The following is a 12,636-nucleotide window of genomic DNA, read 5'->3' as shown; positions in this document are numbered from 1 at the left end:
AAGTGAAATTGTGTGCCTGGCACATGGTCACACAAATAACCACACTGACAACAAAGGCCTATGCAGTGTTTGCAGAGTGGCACTCGGAGAAGGGAGAGTGTGGGGTGGGGGCTCGTGGGGACCTCAGTCGAGGGAACAGACATGGGTCCTGGTGACATCTCAACTTCTAGGAGGAGAGCCCAGCCCTCCCAGGCGGCCAAGACCTGCTTCCTGGAGCCACGTGAATATGAGAATTGATGGCAGACACAAATCCAGGCTTCTGTGGACACCAGAAGCAAAAACCCACTGAAATGTTAACAGCACCGCTGTTCTTTCTCTACCTGGATCCTGGGGCAAGAAAACAGCATCCGAATAGTGACTGAAGGACACGTAGCTCTCGGGCCCATCTATGAGTCCATCATTGTGAGGGTTAAAGGTGATGTTGGTGAAGCCGGCCACACAAGCCCTGGAGGATGACAAGAAGGAAAGAGGCTGCTGAGACACGGCCACCACCCCAGGCACGTAGGGCTTTGCGCTCGGGAGGCTCAGCCCCAAAGGGCAAGAACCACCAGGCATTACCGATAGGAGCCCAGGGGTTCCAGCTTGCCGTTGTAATAGCCGTGCGTGGTCGACTCGTTCCCAACGTCAATTTCGTATTTCAAGACTTCAGACAAGTCCTGAGAACGTCTCTTTTCTTCTGTTGTTATGAGGTATGTCACGTAAGTATTTGAGGCCCCCTTTTTGAAATCTTCATATGTATATCTCAAAACATCTGCAGATGGACGAACAGCTAAGAAAGACACACAGAAGGAAAGTCCTGAGAAAGGGATTCCAGACAAAGGTTTACGTCTCGCCCACGTCTACATAATGACATTGACACTGGGTGATAACGATTACAGTGATGACAGAGCACAAGGGTGCTCTGGGTCCAGGCTTTACCTCTGTTGAGTTCTAACTGTTTGACTTACATAATCTCTCTGCACTAAACGATAGCAACTAACAAGAGTCTCATCACATACATTGACTAGTCCCATCTTACAGATGGGAAAATGAAGGCGGGGAAAGCTAGCAGGACCTGGGCCCAAGGCCACACCGCCCACACAGTGGGGTTGATTTCTAACCCAGACCATCAGCTTGGAGCGTGTGGTCTCATCCACCACAGGTTGGTACTGGTCATTGTGGTCACTAGGAAATACTGCCTCCTTCATTCGGCGAAGGTATAAGCTTGGATGTTGCCGAAAACCTTTCCAACACAACGACTTGAAACAGACCCCAAACAAAAAGCCAGAGAAACTGAGAGATCTCAGCATTAGCTGTTGAAACTCTGCCGTGCATTTATGACACCAGCAAAGTCCTTGTCTTTCAGGATCCCCACTCCCCTTACAAGGTGCTTGATCTCTACGTCCTCGAGGAGGTGAGGGCAGTTATCATGGGTTGAGAGAACGGACAGAGGTGCCACTGCGTGATTCATATTTAAAGAATCAACAAAAACAACAGAACTGGGTCCTGAAAGCCCAGCCTTGTGCAAAGCACCCACACACAGCTAACAAAGACACCCTCTAGTCGTGCCCTCCTTCCCACCAAAGAATGTAAAGGAGCCCTGTCAGGAAAGGGGGCTTGGGGGCCTCCTCCACTCTCAGCTGTGAGGATGGCTCTTTGCAAGTTCCCACCACAAATGCAAACCACTTTCTGTTTTCCTTCAAGAGACAGCCACCCTTTGAGTATGGTGGGGGGGGGGGGGGTGTGGGTATGTGAGCGTGTGGGTGAGAGAGGGAAAGAGAGAGAGTTGCTTAAGACTAATATTCTGCCACCTCGAGGGCCCTGTGTTGTAAAAGAGAAGAAAAACCTAGATCAGAGGTCAGCAAGGTAGGATCCACAGGCCAAATCCAGCCAGCCACCCCTTCCGGTAGACAACATTTTATGGGAACAGCCACACTCATTCTTCACACATCTTCCACGGCGGTCTTGTGCCACAACAGCAGAGTCAGGTGGCCGCAACAGAGACTGCATGGCCTGCAAAGCTTAAACTCTTTGCAATCCAGCTTTTTACAGAAGGTCTGTCAATCCTGACCTAGACCGTCGGGCAAATAGCTCACCCACCCGCTTCTCAGTGCCAAAGCGTGGGCTACAGTGTAAAAACAGACACGTATTTGTAGCTCTAATGTGCCTCAGTGGGCACAGGAATGGCACCCGGTCACGACACAGCTCACTGGCTGTTTAACCCGTAAGTGACCCCTCCTTACCGTCCCCAGTGGTGAGAATGAGCGCATAAGCTTTGATGGGTCCGTGGCTGGCTTCAAACCCACTGAACTCAACCTTTACCGAATTGTGACTGATGGATGTAATATTCGGGGATCCGTCTGGAGAAGGGGGATCTAAAACAGAACAAAACAAAACATGATCACCCACCATTTAAAATCAAAGAAGAGGGGTGCCTGGGTGGGTCAGTTGGTTAAGCATCTGACTTCGGCTCAGGTCATGAACTCGTGGTTCATGGGTTCGAGCCCCGCGTTGGGCTCTGTGCTGACAGCCTGGAGCCTGCTTCGGATTCTGTGTCTCCCTCTCTCTCTGCCCCTCCCCTGTTTGTGCTCATTCTCGATCTCTCTCTCTCTCTCTCAAAATAAGAAATAAAAAAAAAAAAAAAAAGAACAAAATGATTAAGGAGGCATTTGCTACCATGCCCTCAAGTCCTGCCCTTGCTGTGGGAGTGGTGTGCTGGGCTCATCCAGAGCAAGGGGCAGGGAAGGGCAGTGGAAGGCAGAGCTGCAGATTCCCCCAGCTCACAATGGCACCTCCAGCGTGCCCCGCCACATGCCTGGAGAAGGCTCCCGGCAAACTTGCTAGTTGAAAACAACCTCCCTCTCCTATGTTTCCCCAGCCCCTTCTGACCCAGAGGCGGCAGGTGCCGTATCCTGAAAAGCAGGGCAGGAGGAGAGCGACAGATAAAAGGCCTGTGTGGCTGGAACTCAAGGAGGGAGCTGTCCGCAGCACCTGCCCACTGCGTGGACGCGGCACCAGATGGCTTGGTCGCTGAGGACCATGATGGAACAGAACAGATACCCAGAGGGAAGCAAAGCTGCAATGGAGAGAAGGCACTTTCTCCTGAGACCTGGCTGTGTTCCTGTTCCACATCCTTCACACTAAAGTCCTCATTTTTGCCTGAGTTGGTTTAAAATGCCAACCAGAGAAACCCGACCGACTCTCTTCCTAGAAACCAGAAAAGCACACACAGGAATGTCCCACGAGTGACCCTCATGATGACATGCCTCCCCTTTCTGAGATGAGCTTGTGTGGTCACCCTCTGGATGAACACGAAAGAAGAAAATGCTGAATTAAAGATGATCCTTCTACACACACACACACACCATACACACATGCACTCTACCTAAATTTGTCTCCCACGTACAGTTTGAGTGTTTTCATTAGTGTGTCAAGATTCCAGGAGGCTGAGAAAGCTGAACAAAAACACCACCGCGAGGCTCCCACACGTGCGCTGGCCAGCACGGCAGCCGCCAGCCACCCGGAACAGTTAGCTCTGAAAATATGACCAGCCCAAACTCGGATGAGCCACACACATGAAACACGGACTGGACGTCAAAGACTCAGCACGAAAAAAGAATGCAAAGTATCTCATCAGTAATCGACTTCACAGAGATCACACAAATTACTTCACCCAGTGAAACGATAATGTTTTCAACATAATTCAATAAAATGTGATTGAAATCAATGCCAGCTGTTCCTTCTTACCTTTTTTAACGCAGCTCCTAAAAAAGGTTAAATTCTGCAGGAGACTCACATTTTCTACCGGGCCGTTGCAGCTCTGAACCAGGCTTCGGCAACCACTCAAGTAACTGACAGCAGTGACCGCTTGGAGGCGCCGTTCCCAGGTCTAATCGTCAACCGCCTGGCCAGACTTCCTAACACAGGCTCCCAGGATTCCCCCCCAGCGCTCTGCCTTTGAGCTGCCCAGAGAGGACTAGACTGTGGGTGGCAGGCTAACTCATCTACCTGCAAGACTGGAAACGCTTTCCCTCTCTCTGCTTAGCTGAATCCTATGCTCCAGGGGCCCCGTCTGCCTTACTCACCGGTGTCCCTTACCCCAGGCACACACGGTGCAACTAACAAATATTGGTTAAAAGACCATCACTTCAATTCCCCCAGATTTACCCATCCCACCAACGCTTCCTACCTCTCCTGGGGAAATTGCAGCTCCGCTTTTCTAGTAAATAAAAGACGTGTTAAATTTGTATATGAAAATTCATCTGAGGAAAGGGAGAGCTACAGAATAGAAAGTAAGAGAATCCCTGGACTAAGTAAGTGGTCATTATCCAAGCCTACCATACTGTTCAGGCTCAGAAACTACTTCTGACAAGTTCCTTCTCTTCACCAGGCACTGAGCATAGCCCTAGAGATACCAAATCAGAAGTGGCTGATGTTCCTCAGCAGCTCAAGAGATGACGTGATTAAAGAGAACTACAAAAAGGTTCATTATTTCCATTATGTTCTAGAGTGCTGCAGAAACCCAAAGGAGTGTGACCCAGGGCCATCCTCTACAGTGTGGACTACACAACTCCAAGGAGCCCCATGCACACTGTAGTCCATATGAATGGTATCCCCTGGAATTGTGTGCTGCACAACCTGAGCAGCCATACATGGCCGCTGTCAAGTGGCCTTCCATACAAATTACCTCATCTAATTTGTTTAACAGTCCTGAAAGCTAGTCTTACTTCCCCTTTTTATAACGAAGAAAAACAAGGCTCATAGAGGTTACGCAGCTTCTCTGAGATCGCACAGCTAGTAAAAGGCAGAACTTAGAATCAAACCCAGGTTGGCCTGTCAAAATCCAACACTCTGTCCACAGAACCCCTCCACCACTTTTCAAGTCAGTGTCCCTGTAATAAGAGGCCTTTTTCTCTTACTATGTCAACCACGAGTTCTTTGGAAATTGTCCAGAAACATTCAGATACCCTAAAGGAAACACATCCAGGGGTTGAAAAGCACAAAGCAAAACCAACCCGCCAGGCTGATCTAAGACATAACATTGGCAAAGACATGGCGAGCAAAAGACAGGTAAAAACGAAGCAAAGATATAAGAAGCAACTTTCTTCCAAAGAAATAAGAACGATGAGCCTGAAAAGTCTGACTAGGGGGATCCCCTGTGCAGTGAGTGACCCCCCCCACTCTCCAAAACAGCCAGAGAGCTTATCAATATGGATTCCAGGGAAATAAGAATCTTGACCGAATATATGATAATAGTGAATAAAAGTAATGTTCAATTTTTCAGTGATGGTAATGGCAATATGGTTATGTCTGAAAGAAACGGGAAAGGAGCCCCTATCTTGGAGAAGTACTTCTTAAAGTATTTATAAATAAAATTATAGAATGATGAGGACTGGTTTCAAAGTAATCCAATCAGGGAGGAGGGGGGTATAAATGAAAGAAAATTGGTCAAACTCCGACAAATATTTAACTGGGCGATGATGGATATGTGGGTTTCTTTATGCTTGCCTCTACTTCTGTGTACATTTGAATATTTCTATGAAAATGCTTTTCTCATGTAATATAATAAAGGAACTCACTACCTAAAAGAAAATGTGGCAGCGAATTTTTCTGTAAAGCAAAGGAAACTTTCCGGATGTTAAAAATGAGTCTCTCTTACCCTGCTCTTCAAGACTTGATTTCTACAGATTTGGGTTAACAGTCTATGCCAGCAGAAACAAATATTTTAGGGGCGCCTGGGTGGCTCAGTCGGTGAAATGCCCGACTCTTGGTTTCAACTCAGGTCACGATCTCACGGTTTCGCGGGTTCGAGCCCTATGTCTGGCTCTGTACTGGTGGGGCGGAGCCTACTTAGGATTCTCTCTCTCCCCCTCTCTGCTTGCCCCTCCCCCTCTCATTCTGTCTCTGTCTCTCAAAATAAATAAATAAACTTAAAAAATATATATTTTAGCAGAAATTTCAAAAGAAATATGGATTTCTAGGCCACACGTGCAGACCCGCTGGGTCAGCATTCTCCAGGGGTGGACCACAAAGCCCACCTGTGATGCCAGTGAGGCAGGTGTTTTGGGTGGGAGGTGCCGTCTTGTTACAGGACAAGGCAGTGATGCTGATGTTGTAGGAGGTAGAAAAATTCAAATATGTGACATTCGTCCAGTACTCTGTGCCGTTCTCCGAGGAGCAGCTCTCCAGGTCTGTCACATTTTTCCAAGCCCCTCTGCTGATCTCCAGCCCGAAGCCTGTGTTGGTGCCGGGAGGGCAGGCCCACTTGAGAATCAAGGTTGGCTCTTTGGGGACCACCTCGCAGCGGAAGGAGGCTACTGGTGCAGGATCTGCAAGGGAAGCACAGCACATCATCAGAGTCCGGGACGGGTGCCTTTGCAAAGGCCGGCACTTGGAGGGCAGTCGAATCCCGGCTCATCTGTGATGAGGAGACAGCCGTGCAGAATGGTAGAAGACGCAGAGGCTGACGTTGAACCAGGCATTACTGAACTGTGTGACCCTGGGCCGGTTACCCAACCGAGGCTAAGCAGCAGGACTGTATGAGGATTCCGTGAAAGTGGCTGTCAATCACCACCCTGGAAGAGAACGGGGCTCTGTGAGAGCTAGCGCTGTCATAACAGTATGGAGGCAGCAACTCCTTCATTCTGGGGCCCTCCTGACAATCCTTCTGGAAGAGGTAGGGTTAATACTGCCCCACTCTGCTGATGAAGCAACTGAGGCTTTGAGAGGTTGCATAAGTTGCTGAAGATGACCTGGTTGCTAGGCAACAAAGCCAAAACTGGACCCCGGGTTTCCTGAATCCAAGTGCAGGGCATTTTGTATACACACAACATGCGGAATAATCAACAGTAAATGGGATCGGTTTCTTCATCTTTCAAATGGTGTGTTGTCTGTCTCTACCTGTCTGAGGACCAATAGAGTTTTGTTGACGGCCGACCCTAAACTGCTGTAAATAGAGAGCTCTGTACTAAGGTGCTGGGGGCAGAATACTATCACTGCTTCAGTGCTGCAGTATTTTAAGGCAGGAAAAGCATTAACGAACCACCCATTAACAGCTCCCACATGCTCCGCCAGAGGCCTGGGAAAGTAACCCGCCCAACGTACCACTACCCCCACAGCCCCTGTTCCAGCCACCCCCAGGCATAAATGCTCGTATGTATTTTTCTCTTGCTCTAGACTGCAATAATTACAGCGAGGGTAAGTCTCGGCAGCAGAAGCCACCCAAATCCCAAAGATCAGCTTCTAGACCAGGTGGACGGGGCCCGAGGAGCAGGGGTGACTCGGAGCTACAGGGATTTCTGTAGCAGCTCCACCTGAAAGGTCAGAGGTCATCAAAGTGCCAGCTCCTACGCTACCAGGGAGGCTGATCCGATGACAGCCTTCAGCTTCCAAATCAGCCTGAACACACCTGAGCAGCTTGGTCTAAGCAAGGAAAGAGGTAGGTACAAAGAGGGGGAAGAATAAGGTGGTGCACGGGCGCCGGGGTGACAAAGGTGCCCCAATCAGACCTGTGAGCCCAAGTACTCACAGCCATCTGTAGAACACTCCCTGGGTTGCTCTCTGAAAGCTCCTTAGGTTAAACACAGGGCTACCTTTCTCTTTATAGCACTTTTTACACTGAGAGATAAGGACTGAGAAAGGCAAAAAGGCTGAGCATCCATTTTAACAATATCCTTTTCAATCTTCTTCAGTGGGAAAGCCAAATCATGAACCACAAGCCTGAATGGCATCGCTCTCCTAGCCCGTCACCTCCCGGGGCCGCACCACCTACCCATCACCCTCTTGCTCCCATTGGTCCACTCCTGCCATCCTGGCCTCCTGCTCTTCCTGCAACACAGCAGGCATACTCCAACCTCAGGGCCTTTGCACTGGCCTTTCCTCTGCCTATGATGCTCTACACCCTGACAGCCATCTGGCCGGCTCCTTCACTTCCTTCAGGTCTCTGCTCAGCAGTCACTTTTTCACTGAGGCCTTCCCAGGGCATCCTACATAAACATCTCCTCTCCCCCTTCTCTGTTCTTTTCCCTCTCCCTAGCAGTAATCATCATCTAATGACTTATTATCTGTCTGTCTTCTCCACCAGAATCGAAGTTCCAGGAAGGCAGAGACTTGGGGGTGTCCCTTAACAGCGCCTGGCGTATAGTAAGTGTTGCATAAATATCTGCTGGATGAATAAATGAGGAGGACAAGACAGCCCTACTAAGCTAATGGGCTCTCTCGGAGAGTCCAGGGTCTGTTACCACACACGACCCGAAACCTAATAAACTAAAGCCTGCAGAGGACCTACCTGCAAGGTCAGCACCACACAGGAAAGAGTGCAGGAGGCACCTGAGGCTACTCACCTGTACAGAATGACTGCCTGCCAGATGCCAGTGGCGTGGTGACATTTCCCACTTGGGTGAAGATCTCCACTGTGTATGACGAGCCAGGTATTAACTCAGTGACGGTAGCATAGGTGACGCCAATGTCTGTGACTAGTTGTGTTGCTTGGCTGAAATTTCCATCCTTCCCAATATAAAGGTAGTAGGTATACCTGGGAGAAGCTTCATCAAAGTTCTGCCAATTTAAGGTTGCTTCCGTGGTGCTGGTATTTACTTCAATGTTGGCTACATTGCTGGGCCCTTAGTTTTAAAAAAAAAAAAAAAAAAAAAAAAGGCACGGATAAGCCTTGAATTCCAGGACTATTTTATTTACTGCATCTAAAAATAGCCTGGCTCCTGGGTGCCTGGGTGGCTCAGTCGGTTAAGTGTCCGACTTTGGCTCAGGTCAGGATATCACGGTTCATGGGTTCGAGCCCCACATCGGGCCCTGTGCTGACAACTTGGAGCCTGGACCCTGCTTCAGATTCTGTGTCTCCCTCTCTCTCTGCCCCTCCCCCACTTGTGCTTGCTCTCTCTCTCTCTCTCTCTCTCTCTCAAAAATAAACAATAAAAAAAAAATTTTTTTAACAATTAAAAATAGCCTGGCTCCTTTGAGGAAAGAATAAATAAAGCTAACATTTGCTGACTCAAAATACAGAAGGCTTCCCAAAAAGACATTCAGAAAATAATTATACAGATTAAATCTCAAAAGAATTCATTTTCCAGGCTTCTTTTTTAAGTTTATCTGAAATATATTTTCCAGGTATAATTTCGTATCTGTTTTGGAAATCTGATTAATGAAAGAGAAAATATATGCGAAAAAGATAATACAAACTACCATCTATCTGTACCATATAGTTAGATCAAACATTAGCAAGATGCCTTCCTTACTACTCTGCAAGCAAAGCTCCCCATTTGAGCAGTATCTTCTAATGTCACCAAGACAAGGTGACTCTCCTCTAGTCCGTATTCCCAAGGAATGAATGGAATAATTATGTTGTCCATGTTTATCGGATCTTTCTGCTTCTAAGGACAATTCCAAACTCACACAGCTCAGCACCAATGCCCCAAGAGAACACCAGAACCTTTGCGGAGGCCAATGTTTTCAGCTTAAGCAGCTTCAGATTCTACCTGGAATCAGATTCTACCTGGAATGGCCACTTACCTCACCGTGTAACCAATGCTTGCTTCCCACCCTCCAGGAGAATCAGAAAGAACACCACTTACCAGGGTGTCCTTAAGAGACTTACATGTGTACTGTGCCGTGCAGCTGGGCTTCCCCTGGATGTGGTTCACCTCTGGAAAGATCGTGATGTTATATAAGGTGCCTGGAACCAAATCCCTGAGAGTGATCTCTTTGCGAGAACTGTTTATCTTGTCAGAGCCGCGCTCGGACTGTATAACTAGGTGGTAGGTGTATTCGGAAGCATTGTCCGTACTCTGCCACTCCAACTCCATCCCGGTTGTGGTGACGTTGAACACGCGGATGTCAAAGACGGCACTGGGATCTGGTGGGAGGAAAGGAGGTACAAAGGAAGTGTCAAGGACCATCTTAACACCCAGCTTTATTGCAAAGTGTCCAGAGAACTTGCTCTTTTGCCAGCAAAGTCTCAGACGAGTTCACAGAGGGCAAACTCCAAAGCAAGCGAGAAACACGCACACTCCTGTCTTTCGAGAATTTTGGCTCTTCTGTAACACAGATGAGCGAGCTTACCAATCTGTCCTGTGGGTTCTCTGGTCTTTCGCTTTTGTCATAAAAACGCCCCCTTTGGGGGTCTTCTGGGGTGGAGGTCTTATTCAGATTCCTGATCTGAGTGCTGATGACCAGATGGGTTCAGCTGGTGAAAATGCATCAAACTATGCACTTATGACGTGTGTGTTTTCAATATGTATAGTACAGCTCAATAAATAGTTTGGTGTGTGGGGGGGTGTGTATGTGTGTGGGGGTGAGTGGGCGTGTGTGTGGATGTGTGTGTGTTTAATCTAACTCCCTGAAAAGAAAACGTTTTCCTGTAACACAGGCATATACCAAAAAGAAAAACTGAAATGGACAGCTGACATTTGCTAGGTTGAGAGTATTCGAGGCCAGGGTGGAGAAGGGAAAACACACGTACGCACACACCCCAACCACCCTCCCAGCTGGGGTCAGAAGAGAACTCTCCCACAGGGGTACTCGGGGTACCCTACTCCCCCCCATCTCACCTCTACACACCGAACCAGCTGTAATGTGCATGCACAGATCGAGGCCCAGAAATAACCATGTAAGCTACTACTTTTCTGCCCTTGCTTTCAAAACATTTCTCTCTTTACCTGGGAACCCAAGTCACCTCTCGTGAGAGGAACTGAGTGAGGGGACAAAAGAGGGAAATATTTTCACTGTAAAACCTTGTGTGTGTGTGTGTGTGTGTGTGTGTGTGTGTGTGTGTGTGTGTGTGTGTGTTTTACATGCATGTACCACACACATGTACTCTCTTCCAAAAAAAAAAATTTTTTTTAAGTGGCTCCTCTGTAAAGGTAGGTAGCTTTGAGAGTCTTCTTTCCCTACCACCAGATTCCTGATGTCACAGGGATTCCACAGACCAAAGACCATAAAAGGACGCCATTATCTGGATGGCTCAGTCAGTTGAGCATCCAAATCTTGATTTTAGCTCAGGTCGTGATCTCAGGGTTCAAGGGTTCAAGCCCCGCGTCAGGCTCCATGCTCACCACATGGGAGCCTGCTTGAGATTCTCTACCCCTCCCACATGCATTCTCTCTCTCTCTCTCTCTCAAAATAAACTTCAAAAAAAGAAAAAAGTACATCGTTATCTATAAATGTAAAAAAAAATAGAAATAACCTAAATATTCCATAAAAAGAGAAGGGCTCTATAAACTGATCTGGCTATATAATGAAACATCCTGCAGCCACTAAAAACATAAAGACCATACATACTATGGGAGGGAGGCTACAATATACACTGAGTTAAAAAAAAAACAGTTGAAATACAAAATACAATTATTTGTATAATAATTACAACGATGCAAACAAAACCTATGACTGTGGACACAGATGTGAAAGGAATTCAGCGGGGTTAGAAGGCAGAGTTCTTCTTGTTTCCCTTCCTTTCTATGGTGGTAAAATATCCATATCTATAATTTTAACCATCTGTAAATGTACAACTCAGAGGCATTAAATACATTCACAATTTTGTGACACTATCATCACTATCTATATCCAAAATATTTCATCACCCCCAACACAGACTCTGTTCCATTTAAGCAGCAACTCCCCACACTTCCCTCCCTGGTAACCTCTGTTCTCCTTTGGTCTCTATGAACTTGCCTATTCCAAGAACCTCAGGTAAGTGGAATCATACAATATTTGCCCTTCTGTGTCTAGCTTCTTTCACGTAGCATAATGTTTTGAGGTTCATCCATGCAGCGGGTATCAGAATTTCATTCATTTTTATGGCTGAATAATATTCTATTGTGTGGATATACCACGTTTTGTCTATCCACTGCTCTCTGGACACTTGACTGCTTCTACTCTTGGCTGATGTAAATCGTGCTACCATGAACACTGGTATACAGATAACTGGTCGAGTCTCTGCTTTCAATCCTTTGAGAAATATAAATATCATATAAATACATATACATACATATACACATATAAACATATGTATACAAACATACGCACACACACACACGCAGAATTGGAACTGCTGAATCATATAGCATTTGTTTCCCTTCTTCAAAATTGCCTTTAATGCTGTTATACTGACTTTAATAATAATGGAAGTTGTTCAACCATAGAATGATAATCCCCTAAGAGATTAGTGCCTTATTACAACTCTTCATGATTCCCATTCAATGGGACTCAATTAGAGGTTACAGTACAAGAGATGTAACTTCTCCTCAACGAATAGCCCTAAATTGCTTTGCAGCTGACCATCAGTCCACACTCTGCTTGAGACCTCATTCTTCAAAGCCAGAGGTCAGTTCACTCCTTTGTCACCCTGGGCCAGTTATAAAGCTCACAGAACTCCCATTTCCTGCTCTGGAAAACAGAGATGCTAACAGTGCCTACCTCGTGAAGTTACGACAAAAATTTTTAAATAAAAGATGAGAGCCCAGCACTTTGTAGACCCCCAATATATTAAGCTATTATCACATTAAGTTCTGGGCATTGGCAATTCACACAAAATCAAGTGTCCCCCACCACGGTAATCCTCATGGTTAGCGACATTCTCAAAAGAAAAACAGAAATATATGTTGACGTCAAGACGCCATCTCAACAGTATAATCTAAAATTCAGACT

The 12,636-nt window shown here is 46.9% G+C and overlaps 1 protein-coding gene across 1 annotated transcript in view; it reads right to left on the bottom strand.

Annotated features, from left to right (window-relative positions):
* PTPRJ (protein tyrosine phosphatase receptor type J) overlaps positions 1-12,636 on the bottom strand; it is a 168,838-nt gene that overhangs the window by 23,622 nt on the left and 132,580 nt on the right. Inside the window, exons 8-13 of the mRNA XM_042959652.1 lie at positions 9,590-9,847; positions 8,322-8,600; positions 6,018-6,308; positions 2,223-2,354; positions 559-769; positions 321-445 (exon numbers count right to left, since the gene is read on the bottom strand). Of these exons, the coding sequence (XP_042815586.1) occupies positions 321-445; positions 559-769; positions 2,223-2,354; positions 6,018-6,308; positions 8,322-8,600; positions 9,590-9,847 (1,296 nt within the window). The remainder of the gene's footprint in view (positions 1-320; positions 446-558; positions 770-2,222; positions 2,355-6,017; positions 6,309-8,321; positions 8,601-9,589; positions 9,848-12,636) is intronic.

Source organism: Panthera tigris, chromosome D1 (assembly GCF_018350195.1).
Source record: "Panthera tigris isolate Pti1 chromosome D1, P.tigris_Pti1_mat1.1, whole genome shotgun sequence".
Lineage (NCBI taxonomy): Eukaryota > Metazoa > Chordata > Mammalia > Carnivora > Felidae > Panthera > Panthera tigris.
Note: the sequence above shows the minus strand (reverse complement) of the source record. Positions and strands in the feature narration are given on the sequence as shown.